The sequence below is a fragment of the Caloenas nicobarica genome, chromosome 26 (assembly GCF_036013445.1).
Source record: "Caloenas nicobarica isolate bCalNic1 chromosome 26, bCalNic1.hap1, whole genome shotgun sequence".
NCBI lineage: Eukaryota > Metazoa > Chordata > Aves > Columbiformes > Columbidae > Caloenas > Caloenas nicobarica.
The window spans coordinates 394,015-416,772 of record NC_088270.1 but is presented as its reverse complement, the minus strand read 5'-3'; the positions used below and the strand labels follow the sequence as shown (position 1 = coordinate 416,772).

The window sequence follows — 22,758 nt, the reverse complement described above, 5'->3', positions numbered from 1 at the left end:
GCAGCCGTGTCAGGCAGAGAGCGAGAGCAGAGCCGGGGCTAATTTGATTTCTTGGCTCCGTTAGCGGCTGGCAAGTCACCTCCCGGGGAGCGCAGGCAGCTCGGAGCTCTTTCCCCTTATTGAATCTGGGTAATGGGAATCACGGGCAGCGCCGCCGCGGCGCTGGGGACTGTGCCCTGCTCTGTCCCCTCCTCCGGCCCCCTGCATGCCCGGCGCAGGACGGGGCCAGGACCGCTCCAGCGGAGCCTCTGCTGCAGCATCATTAACTCTGAATTTTCTCCCTTGGGTTTTACTTCTTCATCTTAAAGAGATTTTAATGTAGTTCCTATCAGCCCTCCTGTTATCGGATATCTAATTAGCATGATCTATTATAGCCTTGTGTTACGCGCGCACACAGGGGGCTCTTGCGGGACTTTTTGTGGGGCGGCTGATATCAATTGGCAGCGCCTGGATCAGATTTACTTTCTGAAATGGCGTAATGGGATTTTATTAGCCCTGTAATCTGCTGCGCGGTAATTGCTTTTCTGGGAATCGAAGCGCTCGGCGTCCGGGGCTTCCCAGGGCTCAGCGCCGCGTCCTGCCCGGGCTCTGCCGCAGCAGCAGCATCTCTGTGCGGGGACGCAGACCGGGGGGAGCCCCGTGTCCCCCAGCGCCTGGGACACGGTGGGCAGCGACCGCCAGTCCCCACTCGCATGTGTCCCATTAGCTCCCAGAACCATTTTTCTGGCAGCACGCAGCACCTGCCTGCGCGGAGCCGGCAGGAGAGGGACGCGACTCTCAGAGCGCGTTTGGAGCGTCAAAAGCAATAAAGCATCACGGAGCAGCCCTGGCAGCGCAGCCTGAGGCCTGAGGCCGCCCATTACGGAGCATTGCGCTGCCCCAGATTGCTTGTCTGGTGTGATTTAATGCTGCGAGACATGCAATGAGCACTGCGCATGGGCAGGGCCGTGGCGCAGGCACAGGGGGCTCGCAGCATCCCCACACCAGTGGGATGCGGGTGCTGCACTCTTGGCTAATGTCATCGCTGCCGTGGGTCGGTGTGGGTGCTCGCAGCTTTGCGGGGACAAAGCTCATCCTCACCCCGCCACCAAAGAAGCCCAATACCTTTAAACGTCCCAGGGAAGGGAGGGAAGCGCTTTCCTTTCCATCCCCTTCTCCATTAGACACCCTTCAGGTGTTTGCAATATTCTGCCACAGTCTCATTTTCCATTAAAGGCAGGTAATAATAAGCACGGGAAGGCACTTGGAGCCCATTGCTGTTAATGAAGGAGCCGCAGCTCATCCTGAGCAGGGACGGCAGCCACGCATCGCAGGCGCCATGTCCCCCCAGGTCAGGCGGGAATTGCCTTGCTGAGAGTGACCCAGCAGCGTCTAGTCTTGTGTGACCATCTTTTCCTTTTTATTTCTTAAAGGAGAGCCGTGCCGGAGCCTTGCAGAGCAGCGGAGGGACGTTGGCGTCCAGGGCCGTCTCCGCGCACGGGCTGCATGTCACCTGCTTGGCGTAGACCCCATCCCCAGGAAGGTTTGCAGCAGAAATTGTGCAGGTGCTCCCTACCCTTATGTAAAAATCTCCTGTTTGCCTCCCTGACCTTTCACCCCAGCTCTCCTGCTGCAGCTCCAGTTTTTGAGAAGTATTTCCAATCACAAACCACAGCGCTTCCAGCCTGGATTTTAATACAACCATGTCAGCCATTACAGCCGGGTATTTTTCCCTTCATTTTCCAGGGAAAATGAGAAAGATTTCAAGCAAATGGGAAAGGTTAATTTGGGCTGAAAAGGCTGTTAGCTTTTAATGAAGAACACCTGAAAAGCAAGAAAAAAAGCAGAAAAGCAAGACTGGCTGTCTTGTTTTCTCTTCGTGTATCAGGGAAACTGGATAACGCGGCTGGCTTGCTCGGTTTTACTTTATCTACCCTGCTAACTCCTCCTCCTCGTGCCTCCCGGATTCCTGAGCTGGAGCATCCGTGAGAACACAGGAGCCAAGAAGATCCCGGGAAGGGCCGCGCCGAAGTTCCCGCACTCTTCCAGCACACAAGGCAAGGGGCGGCGCGGTTGCGGTGGTGCAGAAGGACGTTCCGCTCGCCAGCCCCGGGGGTGCGTCCTGTCCGGCTGCGCCGAGCTGCCCGGGTGCAGGAGCCACGTCCGTCCTGGGCAGGCGGCGCTCGTGGCCCCGATGGCCGTGCTGACGAGCCGCCGCCGGCGTCGCCTCCACGCGGACTCAGTCCCTGGCGTGGGCTGTCTCAGTTTTGGGCTTTAAGCTGTTTTATTATAATAAGAGTGGTGGAATCTCGGCCGTGTCAAGGCGGGGATGCACAGGGTGCGGTGCTCGGTGCCTTTCGGCTCAGCACGCCTGGGAAATGCGCGTTTTCTGCTCATTTTCCCAGACTGGTGAGCAGAGAGCGGGTGCCTGGCCCCCTCTGTCGTTACAAACCTTGCCTGCCCGGTTGTCCCCCGGGATGCGCCCGAAAGGGGCATCCCCGGCTGCGGGGTGACCGGGACAGGGACAGCCGTGCTTTTTGCTTGGGTTTTGAATCATTTATGTATCTGTTGCATTTTTTTACGCTGGGGTCAGGCAGCCCCGGGCCAGAGGGGGCCGCTCTCTCCGGGTGCTCGGGGCGGGGGGGACGGGAGCGGGGGGACACCGGGGCGGGCTGGGGGACCGGCCCGCGGGGACACCGGGGCGGGCCGGGCGCTGCGCATGCGCGCTGGGCGCTCCCGCCGGCATGCCGGCCGATCCGCGGGCCCCGGGCGGCGCGGTGAGCCCGGGGGTTCGGGGGGCTGGGGGGCTCCCGGGGGCTCCCGGGGCCGCGGCCGCGGCCGCCGCCGGCCGCTTCTCCTCGGGCTGCGCGGTGCCGGGACCGGCGGGCTCGGGCGGCGCGTCCCGGCCGTTCGGCGCGGTCGGCGGGTTCCGCCCGTCGTTCGGGCCCGGGGTCGCTGTGCGGGCCCCGGGCGGTCCGTCTGGCGGCTGCGCCGGCCAGCGGTTCGCGTCCTCCGCCCCGCCAACGCCCCGAGTCCCGGCGCCGCGCGGTTTGTTTGGTGTCATTGTTTGTTCGCTGGGACCTGGGGGGGTGTGTTTCCAAGCGCAGCGTGCGTTGCCCGCTGGTGTTAGTTACCAGCCCCGACACTTGTTTTAAGGCCGTGACCTCGAGGAGGGATGATCAGCCAGAGCGAAGCCACGCGCGCTCCCCAAAAACTCGGCAGGTTTGTGGCGCCACGCGCGGTTCCCGCGGCTTTGGGGCTGCCGGGGCCTCCGGACGCTTGTTGTGCGGGATGAGCTCCCCGCTGTCCATACAAACCTCTCAAAGGCTGGATAAAATCACGCTGGGAATCATTAGAATATTGAGCGGTAACTCAGAGCGGTGGATCAGCAATTAGCTTTTGCAGGTACAGCAGCGCTTGTGAGTCCTTCTGGCGGAGCAGAAAAACCCAGAGAATTGTGCCCTGTCCTGCCTTGGATTTCATTACTGTAATGCGGTTTATTAGCGTGTAGTTTTTCTTCTACAATGGAAAAACACACCCTGCAGCGTGAGGTGGGGTCAGCGGCGCACACTGCTTGCCGAGGTTCCAAATTAGCACCGTGATCTAAGCGGCATGCCTTTGCCAAACTTGCCTTTGCCAAACGTGCCGACCTGCGCCACACACCCTGGCTGCTCATCCGAGGCTTTTCCAGGTCCTGAAAGGACCTTCCCAGGACTAAAAGGGCGTTTGGGACGGGTTGGGAGTGGGGTGTGTGCACACACACACTTCTTTTTGTAGAAGTTGATAAAAAGGGGTACTTTAGGTGAGACTATCGTGAATAACCTGACAGAGGAATTCCCATTAAAAAATAATCTAGGATTTTGTGTGCGTGTGCCATCTTTATGGTGTTTGTGCATGGAGTAGCATCCGTCAGCAGTACAAATGGATGGACGGTCAGAAAAGTGGTTGACTTACTACTCTCTGGTTGGAACTTGTGAAAGCATCTGGAATTTTTTCTAATGAGAGTAATTAGAAACCTGAATTTCTTTGTCTGCGATGTTGCTGGTTCAGGTGAGTTACGTATGAGATGTGAAAAGCCGGGGTTCATTGGACTGTGCTGGCAGGACTGAGCCGGGTCACCCCGTTACTCAGGGCTCGGTGAGCACAGCCGAGGCTGCAGGGATTCGATAAGTCCGCTAAAGAAAACTGCTGTCATCCTTTTTTAAAGTCAAAGAACATGTTGCTGGCTTAGAGCGCAGAGCAAGTATGTCACCAGAGCTCGAGTCGCCTGCGTGCTGGAGAAGGAGGAGCCGCCGCAGCCTCTCGGGCCCTTTTTCTGCCACCGTATTGTCAGTGAGAAGTGACACGCACAAGTGGCATGTGCGGCCGGGCTTAAAATAGCCCCTGGCCGGTGCGCTGGGAACACGCGACCTCCTTATATGTCCCTTGGCTGCCGGGGGGTGTCCATGCCCCGGCAGGTGCCGCGCACCCGACGCCGGGGTCGCCGGTCCTCGCTGGCTGACGTGCTCCTGAGAGTGCAACCCATTCATCGCCAGTCTGTAAATCTAGGGAGAAAACTGAGTAGGATGTTCAAGCTGACATTGGTATTAACGTCAGGCAAGCATGGCGGCCGTTTTGTATTAAACCACCAGTAAAAAGGGGAGAAAGAAGCGATACTGCGGTGAGCCCTCGGTGAGCCTCGCAGGACCAGCTCCATGTCTGTCCCAGTCACCTTTTCACGTGAGCTTTCTTTATTTCTCCTTTGTAGGATTGCCAGATGCTTTTAAACCAGCTGAAAGAGATCACGGGGATTCAAGATTCAGCTTTCCTGCACGCAGCTCTAAAGGTGGGTGCCTGTTGTCATTGTCACTGAAAGGAGAGCTCGGGGTTTGTCCCCAAAGGCAGGTTCAGGCGCTCGGGAAATGTGATGCACAGGTTGAAGGTTTGCTGGCGAGGGAACGTGCATTTTGGGGGTTCACATGTATTCATCTGTACCTGAAACAAAAACTCCATGCTGAGCTGAGAACTGTTCGTTTTTCTAACAATAGACCTTAAAATCTGTGCTTGCTGTGCTAAAATATTGTAAACGTCTCCTGGAAGTTCAGCTCCCCGGGCCGGTTATCTGGGTGTTGCTGTAAACACAAACTGAGTGGCTCAGAGCAGGTTTTTCCCCACGTAAACAGCTTCAGGAGCTCTGCAGGGCTGCAGTCACACAGCAGCTCTGTGGCTGCTGGTTGTCGTGTCCGTCCCCAGAACACTCGTCTCTGCTCCAGGGACGCAGGAATCTCAGGCACTGGGAGAAGCAGCGTTTACCTGGGGAGGTCCCTTCTTGTAATGCCCATTTCAATATTTACAAATTGTGCCGTTAAACTGGCTGCAACGCATCGGTCTGGAATTGCCGGACGCCGTCCATCCTCTAGAGACGCAGCAGCAGGGTGCGGGCTGTGCTGAAAATACACAGAGAGGCTCTTTGAGGAAGTTCTGAAATGTTTCATTGAGAAGTAATGTCCAGAAAACGCTAGAGTGAGTTGAAAGGAGTTTAGCCTGTAGCAATGGTCTGCAGAAAGGCCTCGCTCAGTGAGAGTCAAACATCTTGAAATACACAGTTTGATTCCGGATGGCAAAGAGCCCTGTCGTGCTTCGGCCTCCTGCGACCGCTCCAATCTCTTGCAAGGGAAATTAAATTACTTAATGGAGTCTGTGTTGTCCTAGTATCAAAGCCAAAGTGCTTACCGACAGAGAAATTCTAGCCTTCATTATTTTCATTCTTTACTGCTGCCTGTCACCAGCAGATATCTGTGTGCCATGGCCAGGGATCGCAGAGCTGGTGGCGTCTGCCTGTCCCTGCCATGGAATCATCCCATGTCGTGCAAAGGCAGATGGAATGACCCCGGCACTGTGGATTTCCCCCCTCTCGTTCTGCTAGGCTGCAAATGGGGACCTGACGGCAGCCGTCACGTTCCTGACGGAGGAGCAGGCGCAGGAGCCGGCCGGGGACGCGGCTGCCGCGGAGCTGGCGCCGTGGGAAGGGAGCGCTGTGGGCAAACGGCTCCGGCACGGTGAGTCCTGAGCTTGCCCGCGCGCTCTCACGGGTTTCACCTGGGCCGAAAGAAAAGATTTTTTCCCATCCTGGGATTTTGCCAGCACTCGCCATGGAACAGCTCAGGGAGTTAAACCTTCCTGGTGAAGAGCAGCTGCATCCCAAAGTGTTTTAAACGCTTGTTAGTGTTTGTAGATGACACATCATAGTCACAAAGCTGTTGTCGTTTTAAACAGTCTTGGCTGACACAGACAACCCGGAAAACTCCTAAAGCCGAGCAGGTAGAGAACCGAGTCCCCGTCAAGGATCAGGCATTTCTTTCCAACAGTATCTGCTGGCAGAGCAGGCAAACCGAGTGCTTAACATCATATTGTCATCAAAACTTAAAATGTTATTCGAGCTAGCAATGTGACTATCTGAAAAATGTTTCTATAAGTGGTGTTACAAGTATTGGCAAAAGCGGGCTGTTACTTTGGTACATTCTGATGTAAAAAGTGTAACTGCAGTCTGAGGTAATTGAGAGTAGTTTCTTTAAGCCTTCTTGCTAGTGGCACATCTATTAACTGGAGCTTTCCCAAGCGATGTTATCACAGGACAGGTTAACGACACCAAAAACCTGTGCTGGGAGCTGTGAAGCAACAGCCGAACTGTGCAGCGTGAGGCTCCCAGCTCTCCCAGAACCGCTCGTTGTCCTTTCTCCTCCTTCCCTGTGCAGCTGGTGTGTGAAACAGCTCAGAGCATCCCGACATGAGCGAGGGAAGGCGATTCTGTGTGACAGGGATCTCACTGAAACCCTTTATTTTCAAAACAGTGTTGGTTGTTAATGCTGATGTTAAGGCACAGCACACACAAGCAGCAGCTCGTGTTCCTGTTCCATGATTTGAAGAGGTCTGAAATGTTCCCCGAATTTGGGTGTAAGGAAATCTGGCCAGTACACAGCTGCACGATCTGTCCTGTTCTTGTCCAGCCCACTCAGTGGCTTTTTAGGTTTCCTGGCATCATACAAACTACAAGGATTTGTTGTTAAAATTGGAGCTAGAAAATTGTGCTCTATCAGTTGGAAAAAAGATATTTCTGAGGTGTAAGGTTTTCTAAGTTTCTTTCAAAGAAAATGTTAGCCAATTGCGGGTGGAAAATTGACCCGAACGCTGCCTCCGGTTCCAGATGCGACGGCTGTGCTTGGCGCTGACACCGAGGACGACGTCCCCGCGGTCACCAGAGCGCTGGAGTCGCCCGGAGCTCAGGCTGCGGACGGAGACACTGCGGAAAGGTCGGTGGGTCCGTACACGGGGTTTGGTTTTCCCGACAGCGCCCGGCTCTGCTGTCCCGCTCGCAAGTCCCGTAGCTCTCGAGGACGTTGGTGAGACCATGTTCTACAGCAAGGTGTGTGTCTTTGTGACAGGCTGCAGGAAACACCTTCTGCTGACAACAAAAACCGCTCCAAAAGGAAACGCTGCGAGGCCTGGGGAGAGAACCTCAAGCAGAACGACTGGAGAAGAGTGGGCGACTGGCCCGTGGGGATGAAAAATATTGGAAATACATGTTGGTTTAGCGCTGTCATACAGGTAATCTGATAGAAACGTCCTTCTGGAGTCAGAATGTTTATCAGAATTAAATAGGCAACAGCTCTGTGAAGTCGTCCTCATATGCAGATGAGTGAACGTGACTGTGCTCAAAGGAGACTTCTGGTTTTGTTTGAGATGATTGCGATTGATTCTGCATGCACAGAAGGAGCCAAAGAGCAGTTAACTAGACTTTGTAAAAATAGATGCAGATACATAGAATATGTGTGTACATATGCAGGGTTTTTTTGGTACAGTGATGTCCAAATGCTTATTGAGTGACAGAAGCTTGACTGGCAAAGTGAACTGATAATTTAATTTTACTGCAGTTATTGTTGGCTCCATAATTCATGGGGTATCATGTTCCAGGTAATGGAATACACTGACATAGATGCTTGAAGCAATAAGCAAGTAGGCAGCATGTATTATTAGTGATAACCTCAACGAGGAGAGACAACAGTAAGTGGAACTGAGCAGGTTTGTCTCTTGTAACCATTTCACATCAGCAGATAGATGTTCGTGATGTGTCTCCAGCTTGGAGAGGAAGCCAGAAAGCTTCACATGGGCTCCTTTCTCACTGGGACTTTTCCCGGACGCTTTTTCTAAGCTTGTCTGCGCAGAATATAATACTCTTTCCTAAAACGGCGACATATATCCTAGAAAGAGCAGGAGGAGACTTTATTCTTTGCTGGGTGTGGATGAGCTGGTCCGGCACACAGACTGCTCACTTGGTAAATGTTTTTTCAGTAACACGAGGCCATAGAAGAATGAGAAGTTAACAAAAAAGCTGTTGAGCAAAAGAGCAACAACGGGGCATCAAATGGCCGCCAGTCAGAGCCTCGCAGGTGCTGACGGGTTTTGCCTCTCATTTCCTTTCAGTCTCTGTTCCAGCTGCCCGAATTCCGGAGGCTGGTCCTTGGCTACTCCCTCCCACAAAACGTGCTCGAGAGTTGTCGCAGCCGCGCTGTAAGTTTGCACCGACTGTCGCTGTACGGTTTCCCTCCATTGTGGTACGCTGTTCCGCTCTTTCTCTAAGCAGATTTAATTTGGGGCCATCCGAGACTCAGTGCCTACATTAATGGCTTTCCAATGATCAGGCTGCGTTAAAGGCAAATTTGGGAAATACTTTTCAAAAATGGAATCACTGTGGAGAAAAATCAGATGCTTCTCATAAAGCTTTCCTCTGGAGCTTCTTTCTAAGAGTGGCACGGGGAGAAATTTGTACCTTAAATCTTCTTTGTTAGCTCCAGATCGTTCATTTGTTCACATGTGCTCCAGAAGAACGGGTGTTTGAGCTCGTCTCAAGCCCCAGAACCTCCTGAGAGCAGAAGGTGCTTGCAAACTGTTTGGAGTAAAAGGCAGACATAGATTTCTCCTGCGCTTGTTAGATCATTCCAGCTTGTGGCCATTTAAGAGACTTTGCTTTACGTGCATCCACGTGTGCTGTTGATACTCTGCAAAACCCTGAGTGCAGCCAGAATCAATTCACAGATTCACCTGGTTTTGCTTTCTGATGTAGCAATCATTACTTCTGGTATTTTGTTTTGTTTTGGTAAATTCTTGTGTCCTGTGCATGCATTTGGAGACCGGATCGCTTCCGCAGACTGACACTGTGTGTCTCTCGGCTTTTGTCCCCATTAATGTCCCTTTCCTCTCGGCGGTGAGCGTAACTGTGAAGGTGTGTGCGTGGCCTTCTGGGGCGTTTTGGTTTAAGATGCTGCTTTTTTTGAGTTGCAGGAAGGGTTTGGCTTTTCTTCTTTTTGCAACGCAGGGAAAAAGAAATATCGCATTCATGCAAGAGCTTCAGTGCCTGTTTGCTTTAATGCTGGGGACGCGTCGTAAGTTTGTAGACCCTTCTGCAGCGCTGGAACTCCTGAGGGACGCGTTTAGATCCGCGGAAGAACAGCAGGTAAAACCCTGTTAAAAAGCCTTTTGCTTTCCTCAAAACGGCAGTTGCAGCCTATTTCGCTTCCTCCCGCTGTTCCTTTCAGAGGCCGCTCCACGTGTTTGTCACCCGACAAGCAGCTGTCCCTGTGCCATTTAGGCAGAATGAACGTGCTCGCTAATTAAACAGCCCGTGTAACGGTGCTCTGCGCGGCGCCATCTGCGTGGCTGGGTAGCAATCGCAGTCGTTTCCTCTGATTTAGTTTGAGATGCACAGAGCGTTCATTATCAGTCTAAATCAGCTCAACACTCGAGTTTCACACTTGGTTCAGTGGGGTGGGGGCAGCCGGGTGCTGTTCCAGGGCTTGGGGACACAGCAGACCCCGAAACACGTTCTGCTTGGTGTCGTGTTTGACTCTCCTTCGTGTCTCTTCCAGCAAGACGTGAGCGAGTTCACGCACAAGCTGCTGGACTGGCTGGAGGACGCGTTCCAGCTTGCGGTGAACGTCAAGTGAGTCTTCCGTCCTCTTGGGACTTTGACCTGACAGATTTTAAATGCGACACCTTAAAAATCAGAGAGCTTTACAAGAAAATGTTGAGTAAATGACAGAGAGTTTTGTTGACTGAGGGTGATGCTCCTGAGGCTCGGGATGTGCTAACAAAGTGTGACTCGTGCAGTTCCTGTGCGCAAGCGTTAGGACTTTATTCAATGCCAACATGGCCTAAGAGTAAATGAGCTTTGTAGGGGACTCAGGAGAACTGGTGTGCATGAAGGGTCTGGTTTATTGGAGCTGCATTTCAAAAGGCAGTGCCATAACTTTTCCTTTTCCCTTGCCAATGTAAGTGTTATAACATGCTTTTGAGTATGACAGGAGATGAGGAGCTTGCTCTTTATGTTGTGCTTGGATTGAACACCTGAATTGTGACTGTAGGAAGATTCCCAAGCAAAGGCTTTGGTTGTGACTTGGGGCTTGTTTTCAGCCTGTGGCTGCGACTGAACCTGGGCTTTTTCTTTCCAAAACAGGAGCCCCAGGGACAAATCAGAAAACCCGATGGTGCAGCTTTTCTACGGCACTTTCCTGACTGAGGGTGTCCACGAGGGTGAGTGAGAGTCTCGTAGATTTGATTTTTAACTCCTGGGAGTGTTTTATTTATAGCAGTGGTGACACAGGACTTTGTTGTGTGTTCCTGATGAAATTGCCTAGTGCTTTAAACTTGCAAACACTCTCCTTGATAAAATTGTCAGTAGCATTTATGAAGCCTATACCAGAGTGTTTTGTTCCCTTAAATGAGTTCATGGTTTTTGTGTTGCTTCCATCACCCAGGCAATACCTTTTCCAAGATCGAGACCTTTGGTCAGTATCCCCTTCAGGTGAACGGTTACCGAGACTTGGCCGAGTGCCTGGCGGGAGCGATGGTGGAGGGGGAGCTGGAGGCGCCGCAGGCACTGACGTACGGACAGCAGGTGGGATGGACGGTTTGCTGTCGAACTCTCAGTTGCCGCTGCAGAAAAACGCAACACGCGTAGCGCAGGAGTGTCTCGCTGTATTCTGATAACTTTAAATGGCAATCGTAAATGTTCTGTAAGAATTGAATACAAAATGTTTTCTGGATACCCAGAATCTTCACGTAAATGTTTGGGCGTCTCGCCACATAGCACTCTTTGCTTGTTTGTAAAGATGTGTTGCCCTGTACAAGCGGTTGGAGGAGTTTGTTTGGAATGCAAAAGGCAACATGTGCTGCTACCCGTGTGGTAAAGTCTCTCTCTTTCTGTTGAAGCCTGCCCGTACCGGAGCAGGGAGAGCCGCTGCCTCCATGTTTTCGGAGGGTAAAAGCACAGTGCTTAACCGATGGTATGCCATTTGGAATTTGTCTCTTTCTCCCCATTACAGTGCCTGGTTTTTTTTCTTCTCATTTTCACTCTTGCCTTCTGACCGCGCTGATTTTTTTCATTTTTAATTTTTTTTTTTTAACTCTCACGAATCACAAACCAATCATGACGTACTTAGCGAAGGTATGCCGTCGCGTTCAGCACCCCAGATGGGTGAGAGCAGCTGGGAACTCAACTTAGAGAAGGGCTGGGAAATAACAGGCAGAGGTTTGCAGAGTTGTCTGGTGTAGAGGGGGCAGGGAAAAGTGTTTCAGTTCTGCGAGAACATCTGAAAACAGAGTTCCTGCGGTTTAAACTGGCAAAGACAAAGGGACATCTCTGGTGGGTGAGCCCTGCCTGACGCTGGGCTCCAGCGTTTGCTCCGGGTTTGCCTGGTTCTGCCATTTACAGCAGATGCAGGGGAAACTGAGGCAGCTGTGCCTGAGATGGAGGGGGCTGCTTGGGCGGGTTCTGGGGCTGATGCTGGAGATGCTTTAATCATTCGTTGTATGGATAGAAGGAAAAGGCTCTGGCTTTATTTCTAAGAAATCTGGCTGGAAAAACTGTGCATCTGAACTTCACTTCCTAGGGTGCTGTGGCTGGAGGCCTGCAGGGTAGGGACATAGGGAATAAGGTGCATTCTGTCCTTCGAGGACGTAGGTGAGTGTGCCGGAGCTCACAGCGTCAGTGGGATTAACGAGAACTGGCGTTTCTGCGAGACTTGTGTTTCGTTCTTCATCATTGCGTGTGATCTGCATTGGAAAAGCACTTTCTGGGAGGCTCTTCACTGAGGTCCAGCGTTTGCGTCGTGTCTGCTAATTTTGTAGGGTTCTGTGCTGGACCCATTAATAATCTATCGAGCCGGATGCATCAGGCAGTTGAAATTAATTTTCTGAAAGCTATTTTGAGACTTCTTCATGGTAAAAACATGGAATGGAAGCAGAAATTTTAATCTCTTAAAATTTAGCTTTCTGACTAGTCACTGTTTACTAAATCAGTATTTAGAGACAGACAGACGCGTAAGATCGCTCTAAAATCATTTAGGCTCAGCCTAAAACATGCTGTTCAGCAGTCATCTTAAAACAAGTCCCTCTGGGGCGTTTCTGCTTTTGTTGCAGCGCTGGTTTACAAAACTTCCACCAGTACTGACCTTTGAGCTCTCCCGGTTTGAGTTCAATCAGTCACTGGGACAGCCCGAGAAAATTCACACCAAGCTGGAATTCCCCCAGACTATTTATATGGACAGGTGAGTCGTTCTGTCATATGGTACGTTTAAAGCTATTGCTTTATTGCAGTTAAACAGGTCATATGGGGGAGCGAGGAAGGATTTAACAACACTTGTGAAAGATTGTGGGTATGAGAAGTGACCGAATCTCACGTGGAGGGGATCTGTGTTTCTTGCTCAGGTACCTCTACAGCAGCAAAGAGCTTATTCAGGCGAAGCGAGAAGAACTGAAGAGGCTGAAGGAGAAAATGGTGGTCCTGCAGCAGAAGCTGGAAAGGTGAGCGTCAGCGAGGTTGATTTTTGTGCTCCGTGCTGCCTTTTAGATGAGTTTTCTGAGACAAGAGGCCCTTGGAGAGGAAGGATGGGTGGAACCGGGTTCGTTTTGGGAAGCATGGTGCGAGGAAGAGTGTTTTCAAAAACAAACTGTTTCGTTTCTGAATATCACCGATGCTGTTAGAGGAGTAAATTCTGCGAAGGGTCCCGTTTCTCTGCAGGTACCTGCGGTTCGGCTCCGGCCCCGTGCGCTTCCCGCTGCCCGACATGCTGCGCTCCGTGCTGGAGTTCGTGGGCACGGGGACACCGCTGATGTCACCTGGGACGCCGCTGATGTCACCTGCCCAGGGCCAGCCGAACAGGTGAGTACACAGAAATAAGATCATTCCTCCAGGACAGCATGCCTCTCATGGTTTGCACCCTAGAAGTGGATTATTTACTGTTTGTGTGACTATAACGCTGCATCTAATCTGTTCCGTTTCCAAAAGCGTTGCCACATTCCCTGTCTGAGAGCAATTCCGAGTTAAATTATGTGCTCTTTTTGGTTAGGCTACTCATTTTTTTGCTTCATCAACCAGTAAATTACTGCAATGTGGCATTATTACAAACTTGGCCGGCGTGGTTGGTTTGCACTCTAAATTAAGCTGAGTAAATACATGAGTTTTGCAGTGGTAAGGGAAGGAATTTTTAGAATTGCTCTTTGTGGATCTGTACTTACAGAGTTCTAGAAGAATTTTAGCTTTTATTTGTCATATACTTCAGTTTGCTCTGTTAAAGGAGAATAACATTTCACTTAATTTGTTCTCTTATTGTACCATCCCAGAAGGGAAATCCTGCTCTGGCTCTGGAGCAATTTCTGTTTGGTGTATTTCATATTCTTTTAAAAAAAAAAAAGGACAAAAGGATTGACCAACCTGTCCTCTAATCTTGGATTTTGCTTTGCAGCATGCTAGAGAGGCAGGATGCTGGGATTGAAGACGCAGGTTTCTTTCTGGCGAATTCCTCACCGCAGCAAAACCCGCGTTCGCTGCTCCAGCCGTGCGGTTCCCCAGCAGAAATGTCGGATCGTCCGGCTCCTCGCGCGGTTTCCGAGGAAGAGCTGAACCTCGTTCGGACATGTCTGCAGCGATGGAGGGACGAGGTTGAGCGAGACGTGCAAGGTTGGCCCCAGATGTCTTTCAGCTCCCACATTAAGAGTATTTGGTAGTTACTGCACGGCTTCAAACTTTTGGAAGCGAAAGAAATAGCAGTCATTAATTTTACTGTGTTTATTTCTCTCATTTGTGATGTTCTTGGCAGAGCTGAAGGAGTCTATTGCCAGAATCAACATGTCCATTGAGCAGATGTACTGCGACCCGCTCCTCCAGCAGGTAAGAAATGCAGCTCCGTGAGGTCAATACTGAACTGATGCTGCTGATATTGGGTTTAGTTAGCAGCTGTCAGTTTAAGTTGTGCACTGTATTGTATTTTTAAAAATTGCAATATTCTGATGAAGCAGAGAAAGGATTCTTTCTTAAAATCTTGTTGCTTTTTCCCTTAAAAGTCAGTTCTCGCATAATAGGAAATGTATTGTGTGGATCAAGAGTCGTGTACCAGGCGACAGCTGTGAACATACTTGCAATTTTTGTACAGCGGCCAGACAAGCTGGTTTACTAAAATTAGACGTGCAGCCCGTGTCCATGTGCCCTCGCAGGTTCCCTACGGCCTGCACGCCGTCCTGGTGCACGAAGGGCAGGCCAACGCCGGGCACTACTGGGCCTACGTGTACGACCGGCCTCGCCAAGCCTGGCTCAAGTACAACGACATCGCGGTGACCGAGTCGTCGTGGGAGGAGCTGCGGAGGGACTCGTTCGGGGGTGTGCGGAACGCCAGCGCCTACTGCCTGATGTACACCCGCGGCTCGGCCGCAGGTACGGGAGCCCGAACCGACGGGGAGCGCGGCATTTGTCCGTTATCTTGCGCGGTCGTTACGTTCCTCAGCTTCTCTTTGGCGCCGTTGCCTTTTGGCAACGCAAAAAACTTCACCCCACGTAGAAGTGAAAGAATTTGCTCCCTGCTCCATCCATTTATAAATCCCTAATAGGGCCGCAGACTGAAGACTGAACTGTACTGGTGAGGTTAGGGACAGTTCTTCACATCTAATTAATGTGTACAAATCTCCCATTTGCTGCTTTCAACATCCATCTACTGCCCATGGTTTTCCCTTTGACTCTATATCACAGTGTTGCTTTTACAAGGGCATGTGAAACACTTCCTGCTTTATTTCTCCCATTTTTATCACGCTTTCTGACTCTGGCTTGTTTTTTAGCAATATTGTTACTTTGGGCTGAAACGGGGCTGGTTTTTTGTGCAGCCTTTCCTAGTGTGCGAGTTATTGGTAGCAGCGGCTCAGTGCGTTCGCAGTGCCAATGTATAAATAGTTCTGCGGAGAAATTACTGTGCACGTGGCACTATACATGGCAAACAGCTGTAGAAGAACCTAATAATTTCACGCGTGGTTCATTTCGATGTAACAAATGGAAAGAAACAATGGAGAACTGTCATTCTGTTCATCGCTAAATATGGCTGATGAGGATCTGGAGGTCGTTCTTTGTCTTCCTGTGACAGTTTGGTTTCTCAAATGAACCCAGGATTTTTTTTCTCCCCTGTAATGCATTTTTTGATGTTTTTTTGAAGATGCCTTGTTTTTACAATGGGTGCGTAAGAAATATCTGGTGCACAGGATTGTCAGTTGCTTTTGATAAATTTCAAGAGTTGTCTAAAGCTGATACTACTCCAAGTTTGCGCTATTTTAAAACCAAATACTGAAGTAGATCTAAAAAGTGCTGAGAAATACCAGTGTGACACTCGTGCTCTGGAATCCGTGCAGTTCCCTGCCTCTATGCGCTGTGCAGGGTTGTAGGTGTCTCCAGCTGCATTGTGAGTGTTCTGGCTATTGGCAGTTTAAATACTGTTCTCGGTGCACTTGTGCCCTTGAATAAGGATGAATTTCTGAGCTACGGCATCAGCAGGCGCCGTTTCTGGAATTTCTCTGTGATACAGGCCATCCAGTGGCAGAACAAAACAGGGTTTTGTTTCACACCACTCTGTAGGTTTGTCTTTATTTTTGCACTTTTGCTTATGAATCATCTTAAATGAAACAGGGAAAAAAAGTGGTGTTTTTCCCATTTATCTCTCGGCCAGTTCGATTGTGGCTCTCCATCGTGGCGCGTGTTTGTTGAGCCGCTAAGGCTGGTGTCCTGCTGTTTGGTGACATTGCGGCCCCGCGTTTCTCCAGACAACGGCGATGTCTCAGAGGCCGGGCAGCTGCAGGAGGAGCTCGACGCCTTGTCCCCGGAGCTGAGACACTACGTGCAGGAGGAGAACTGGCGCCTGGAGCGCGAGGCGGAGGAGTGGGACGAGGAGCAGTCCTGCAAGGTGCCTCCGACGGAGCCGTCGCCCGCCTCGGGGTCACAGGAGCTCTCCTCCGAGTCGGGACCAGGTAACGCCGCGTCTGAGTTTGCAAACCGCGTTGAAACCGGTAACGGCCAGCTGGTTGAAAATACACCAAAAGACAAAAAAATGTCGGGGTGCTGGAGCCTTGCAGAAATTTGTGCGTGCCTGGCAGAAGCTGTTCGTGGAGCAGCGCAGGCAGCTGCGGGAGGCTCCGTCCTGGCAAACCAAAGGCTGTTCTGCTGTTTGTGCCAGTGCCTCCTCACAGGCTTGTCACCAGAAATGCTGTTTGCCGCTCATTTAATCATACTGGGCTAATCTCATCTCACTCCCAGGCTTTATTTTCTTTAATAAATATGAGTGGAAGCTGCTGAGGCGCTGTTCTCTGGAGCGGGAACGCTGGGAAGGGCGTGCGGAGGCTCAGGAGGTGCCGTCCCCTCTGGGGTGAGCAGCAGCCGTTTGGTCCTGTGCAGACAAGCCCCACAGCGTTTCAGAACACGAGCGATGTCGGTGTCACGGTTTGTGCTCTCTAACGTGATACGATCCTTCTGTCCCGGCAGACCTGCCGCCGGGCCGCGAGCGGAGCGTGCGCTCGCTGTCCTCCGAGCACGCCCGCATGGCCACGGAGCAGACGGCCCAGGCCATCGCCAACACCGCCGACGCCTACGAGAGGCACGGCGTGGAGGCCGCGCTCTGCGAGGTACGAGCTGCGCCCGGGAGCCACCTCGTCTTCTCTTCGTGTTCAACCTCCTCGCCTTCGCTTGCTCCATTTCTGTGCAGTTCTGCGCCACGGTTAGCTCGGCCGCCTCTCACTTTCCCATGCTTTGCATTTCTCTTACTCCTTTTCTTCTGTTTCGGCTGCAGCCTGAGGAGGTAGAGCCGGTGGAGGCCCCGGCGGGAGGAGCGGCCGGGACGGCTGAGGCCGAGCGGCTGCGGGATGCAGAACAGCCCGAACCGGCTGCCCCGACCAGCTCCCGGCTCTCCGAGGTGGAAATCCCCAGCGTGGGGAAGATCCCCGTTAGGTCTGATGCAGACGGATATAATGAGGAGGTACAGAGCCCAGCGCAGGGGTTAATTACTGCCGGTCATTAACCTGTAACTCTGTAGTGAGCTGGCTTGGAGCTTTCCTGAGATGGGGTACGGTAGGAGTCTGTCGTGGAAACGATGCTGTTTACAAAGTGCCTGTTCCCACTGCGGAGATGACAAAGGCCAGAGCAAATCCTTTACCAGTTTCATTTTAAATTCCATCAGAAAAGCAGCTCTGTGAAAGCGCTCAGTCGTTAGGTCTGCACGTTGTCCCTTGAAGTCTTCTTCCTGGCACAACTCTATCAAAATTGATCCTGCTGGTATTAGTTTATTGACAGGCCTCTTGGCTGTCTTCAGTTAGAGTTCCGTCCCCTCTCTCAGACGTTAACGGCTAATAATGAGGAGAACTTACAATGCCCTGGCTGCTGAGTTTGTGGATCTGACCGTGTAACCGCACTCAGATGCACTCAAGCAGCGTTGAGCGCGATTGGGTTTCACACAAACACCCAGATGGTTGCTCCTCACTCTGTGTGATGTGGCACAACACGCTGCTCTCTCCTTGTGTTGCTCGGGACGATGGAAGGGGACGCAGAGGGGCTGAGGTTGCTGTGCTTTGCGTTCTCGCATGTTCAGTTTACACATTCCAGCTTGCGCTGACCGGCCTTTAGAGCTCTGAGTGCCTGAAGAAAGCCCTGCATGTGAAGCGCATGCGATAGATGGAGTATGGAGCGTACAAGTAAACCACAGCTTGTTCCACCTGCAATTTCCTTTAAGCCTTCTCTTGTGCCAGTTTTTCCCGTTCTTGACCGTGCCTTCTCTTCTCTTCTCTCCTGTCTGCCCATCCGTGTCCCTGTCCGTGTGTCCGTTCTGCTGCCGCGGCAGGTGATGCTGAGCCCCGCCATGCAAGGCGTCATCCTGGCCATTGCCAAAGCACGCCAGACCTTCGATCGCGATGGGTCTGAAGCGGGGCTCGTCAAGGTACCTCGTTTGTGTGCTCAGCCCAATGAATCTGTGCCGTATTGGCATGTCCAGAATGGGAAGGGAACGATTTGTGCGGTTTTTCTTCCAGCTCATGGCCTGTCTGTCCTGCAGTTCTGTTTCTGCTCTCTTATTGTGACAACATATCTGTGGGTTCTCAACAGTTTTTAGAGTCTGTAAGGAAACTCCTCCCAGGAGAAAATCCAGCCTTTATTTCCTATTTTTTACTTTTCACTACTTTTTCTGCTTATTCTTTTAGTATTGGCAGTTTTTTCAATCTGCATAATAAAGCATAGGCTTCCCTGGCACGCCTCTCAGGATCTGTTGTCTGGCTCCTCGGTGTGATCGTCAGACAATAAACCAGCACTCGTGAAAGGTTTTTTCGGTCCTGAACACACACACTTGCGTGACCTCCCTTGTAAAACGTGTCCTCAAGAAGCGCGTGTGTTGAGCAGCAGAGGGGTTGGGAATGAGCACTGCCGAATATTGAACCTGCTGTTCAGTTTTACGGGCCGGCAGATTTAACAGAAAATGCCACGTGGGAGAATCACCCGTGCTCTTAATCTACAGGAATATAAATCTCTAGATACTCTTGTGCCTTTACTGCAGATATAAGCATGTTACAAGCGGTTTTTAAAGCTCAGCACTTGCAGGAGGGTTACCTTAGACCCCTCGGTGCCTGTGGAAGGCTGGCATTCACCATGCCCCGTTGGCACGTTTTCCTCGCAGGCGTTCCATGAGGAGTACTCGCGGCTGTACCTGCTGGCCAAGGAGACCCCGACGCCGCGGAGCGACGCGCGACTGCAGCACGTGCTCATCTACCTGCTGCAGAACAACGCTCCGCAGCAGGTGGTGGAGCGGACCCTGCTCGAGCAGTTTGCCGACAAAAACCTCAGCTACGACGAAAGGTTTGTGCTGTGGGTGCCGCCATGGAGCTTCTCTCACTGGGAAGCGGCCGTTCTGACTTTTCTCCTCTCTGCTTGCACGGGCAGGTCCATCAGCATCATGAAGGTGGCGCGGGCGAAGCTGAGGGAGATCGGCCCCGACGACGTGGATATGGAGGAGTACCAGGTAAGGATACCGTGCCGCGGTGGTTCTGGGTGCTGCCATCAGACGCGTGTGTCTGCACAGGGATGCTGGAAGGGAGAACGAATGCACCCGAGCTTTGGGGAGTGTCTGTGCACTTGGCTAAATCGCTTTATGAGTCGCTTGCAAGAGACATTTAAACCTTTCAAAGGGTAAAACTTTTTGGGTTGTGAAGGAACGTAACAGCCGGGTGAGGCTGACGCTCTTTTGCTGCTCCCCGCAGAGATGGCACGAAGACTACAGCCTTTTCCGCAAGGTCTCGGTGTACCTGCTGACGGGCCTGGAGCTCTACCAGAACAGAAAGTGAGTGCCTTTCTTTGTGTGTTTGGACAAGATAAGCTGTAGCCTCCACATGAAGGGCACTTGGACAGAACCTCCTTCAGACCCAGCATGGTTTGGAGTTCAGTCGTGTTTTTGAGGCCACTGGGCTTGCTTTTGGAGCTGCTGGTAGCCCTCGCTTGAATCCGCGCTCAGCAGCCTGGGCGAGCGCTTTAAATATTGTGATGAGCTAGGTAGTGCCTTTGACTTTCCCTTCATTTTTTCCCTTGTGAATTAGAGCTTTATATTTTCTTTTCCAGAGGTGGGTTTGCAGGAATGATTGCCATCAGGTGGTTTGTTTCATTTTTCTTTGGACTCCTATATCAAAACATTTCCCGAGCAGGCAGGACTGACGCTGTGCCGCCCTCCCCAGGTACCAGGAGTCGCTGACCTACCTGGTCTACGCCTACCAGAGCAACGGGCAGCTGCTGCGCAAGGGGCCGGGCCGCGGCGTGAGCGAGGCACTCATCGCCCTGTACCGCAGGAAATGTCTCCTGGTTCGTACCTGGCCTGGGGACGTGGGGAGGGACCAGCTGAGGGACACCAGATCCCGCAGGGACGCTCGCTTACCCATGTCATTGCCCGGGGAATCGGACCCTTAATTAGGGAAGGTTACGATGCTGCTCAGTGTGCTCTTGGGTTCTAACCCAGCAGTTGTGGCGTTAACTCGGTAGTTGTATTGTTTTCTGTCCATTCTCTTCCTTCGTCTCCCCAATATTTATTTCTAATATTAGTGAGCAAAGGGCGATGTCCCTTTCCACAGAGGGTGAAAAACTAGCACAAAAATGCCATTTGGTTGTAGTTCACCCTCTGTGGTTGCCAAGACCAGTTTCTCTCATGCCTATTTCCGTGGCTTCTGCCCCTTCCCGAGTCCCAGCAGCTGTGTGCAAATCCAGGACACAGCAATTCAATGGAGGAATGTGCCGTGTGGCTCTTGGGGACGCTGCGGGGAGGCAGATCTGGATCTTGGCATCTTGAAACCCGAATTGTATTTAGGCTGTATGTGCTCCGTACATACACACAGTAAATTCCGTATCTGTATGTAAATGTATTTATCGGTTTGCTCTCTGGTGTGATGCCAGGGACGGTGAGCAGGACTGTGCCGGCTTGTGACAAGTGTCCCCTTGTCCCCCTCCCGCAGAAGCTGAACGAGGTGGCGGCGGCGCTGTTTGTGAGCGCGGAGGACGCTCGTGTGGCGGAGGGTGTGGGCATCCTGAACGAGCTGATCATCCCCTGCATGCACCTCATGAACAGCTTCGACATCTCCAAGGAGGATCTGGATGCCCTCGAGGCCATGAGGAGCCGCTGGTGCTCCTACCTGGGCCGCGAGGACATGGACGGTAGGAGCTGCGTCCCCTTCCTCTGCGTTCGTGGGCAGGGCGGCGTCTCCATCAGACGGGACGGGAATTACAGGGCGGTTTACAACACCCCCCTAAATCCCTGGTGATTTTGCTGCAGCACGTTGGGGTAATTCTGGCTGTGAGAGCAGAAATGTGGCTGAATCATCCAGTGATAGCAGAATTTAATCTTCTTCTGCACTAAAGCTGCCGAAGAAGGATTCCTGTTCCCTGAAGTGTGAAAAGCTGATTCCCAGGAAGGGCTTAGTGTTTTCTTGAGGCGCTTTGGGTTCCTGCTGTCCTGCGGAGCGGAGGGGTCCCCGCCGATGGCAGGAGGCGTCTCCTTGGGAGGGAGGAATGGGCTCTATCAGCAACCAGAAATGTGGCCGGAGCTGCAGAAGAGTGAATGGGGGAGCAGGTTCAGGGGCTCTGAAGAGAACTGTGTGGTTTTAGAGCTGCCTTTTGGTTCCGATTGCTCATCTGGTTCTGTATGTTATCCTGCCATCGGGCTCCCAGGCCGCTTTTGTTTAGGGAAATTGGTTTTAGCCTCCCTTGATCTGTGGGTTAAGGTTTGGGGAGTCACTGCAGAGTTGTTGGCATCAGCAGAGGGTAAACTTGCTGGAGGAAAAGAAAGTAAAACCACAGAGGTTTATCCTCAAAAGACTCTTGTAAAAAGTAAAATTGGATAAATTTATGCTAATGCGCAAGTTTCCCATCCGTGGGCTTGCAACGGTGGCGTTTGCTGTCGGGAGATGTCACAGGAATGGGAGGAGGCTGCGGGTGTGTGTGGTGGTGCTGGTGGCCTGGGCAGCCTTGGGTTAACGGTTGCACTCAATGATCTGAAAGGTCTTTTCCAACCTAAAGAATTCTGCAATTCTATGATTCTGTGATTCTCTGCAGCCGCTGCTCGGAGCCCCATGTCCCCTCGTGTCCCCACGTGTCCCCTCGTGTCCCCTCGTGTCCCCTCGTGTCCCCACGGTGCCGCTGACCGTGTCCTCTCCCCACAGCGCGGCTGCAACTGCAGCTGGGCGAGCTGCTGCCCCGGCTCCTGGACAGCTCCGGCGAGGCGGTGGTGCTGAAGGAGCCCCCGAAGATCCGCCCCAACTCCCCGTACGACCTGTGCAGTCGCTTCGCGGCCGTCATGGAGTCTATCCACGCGGCCTCCGCCATCACTGTCAACTGACCCGCGCCCGCCCCCGCGCAGGGACTCGGTCCAGAGCCGTGTTCTTGTGCACGCCAGCGAGTTGGAAGCGATATTGCACTTGGGAGACGGCGCGCAGTGGTGCGGCCGGGACATGGAGCGGTGCCTCGCGCTCTCCGTCCCACGGCCACGCATTTCGGTCGGGTCCGGCAGGCGTTCGCCCTTTGTGTTTTAACCTGCGGCAGAAAACACACGGAGTCTTCCTCTGAGGAAGGCCCGGCAGAGCCGGGACGGGCCGTCCCGACTGCCCGGCATGGTTGTGCCACAGCCAGAGCTCCCCGGGAGGGACGAGCCCCCTCCGACAGGAGCACAAACCCCCTGACACCCCTGGGACCTGCGGTGCCGGGTCACTGCCGGTGACAACTGTGAGGGTGACCAGCCCCTTTTTGTTGTTTTGGGTTTTTTCTAATTGTTTTGCTGTAAAAACCGTGCCCCGTTTGGATTTCCTTTGGCAGGCAGCCTGCGCTCGCCACAGCACTTGTCTTAAACCAAATGTTGTGAGTGAGGGGAGGGGGGATCCTGTTTGTCAGGACTATGCAGTTTTTCTAAAAGTGCAATAAAAGCATTT

The 22,758-nt window shown here is 52.4% G+C and overlaps 1 protein-coding gene across 5 annotated transcripts; it reads left to right on the top strand.

Moving 5' to 3' along the window:
• The first annotated feature begins 1,946 nt into the window (after window positions 1-1,946).
• USP28 (ubiquitin specific peptidase 28) lies at window positions 1,947-22,265 on the top strand. Of its 5 annotated transcripts, none has more exons than XM_065652037.1 (26): window positions 1,947-2,036; window positions 4,727-4,804; window positions 5,885-6,017; window positions 7,163-7,268; window positions 7,401-7,563; window positions 8,440-8,526; window positions 9,332-9,469; window positions 9,882-9,955; window positions 10,469-10,545; window positions 10,770-10,909; window positions 12,433-12,560; window positions 12,721-12,816; window positions 13,034-13,174; window positions 13,758-13,972; window positions 14,112-14,182; window positions 14,506-14,722; window positions 16,090-16,293; window positions 16,805-16,944; window positions 17,109-17,294; window positions 18,153-18,248; window positions 18,978-19,156; window positions 19,241-19,319; window positions 19,558-19,637; window positions 20,026-20,149; window positions 20,794-20,992; window positions 21,997-22,265. In XM_065652037.1, exons 2-26 carry the CDS (start codon window positions 4,736-4,738, stop codon window positions 22,170-22,172), a joined length of 3,318 nt encoding a protein of 1,105 aa, XP_065508109.1. In that variant the 5' UTR covers window positions 1,947-2,036; window positions 4,727-4,735; the 3' UTR covers window positions 22,173-22,265. The 5 variants fall into 5 exon arrangements, with proteins under 5 accessions (XP_065508109.1, XP_065508107.1, XP_065508110.1 ...); XM_065652035.1 differs by lacking the exon at window positions 1,947-2,036 and adding an exon at window positions 2,682-2,756; XM_065652038.1 differs by lacking the exon at window positions 1,947-2,036 and adding an exon at window positions 3,141-3,201.
• The last annotated feature ends 493 nt before the right edge of the window (window positions 22,266-22,758 follow it).

Bases quoted from the DNA above. Each gene is read 5' to 3' on its own strand.
- USP28 (XM_065652035.1), top strand. From the start codon at position 2,724: ATGCCGGCCGATCCGCGGGCCCCGGGCGGCGCG. The intron at 13,973-14,111 runs GTTGGCCCCAGA...TGTTCTTGGCAG, and splicing joins GGTTGAGCGAGACGTGCAAG to AGCTGAAGGAGTCTATTGCC. The intron at 20,993-21,996 runs GTAGGAGCTGCG...CTCTCCCCACAG, and splicing joins GGGCCGCGAGGACATGGACG to CGCGGCTGCAACTGCAGCTG.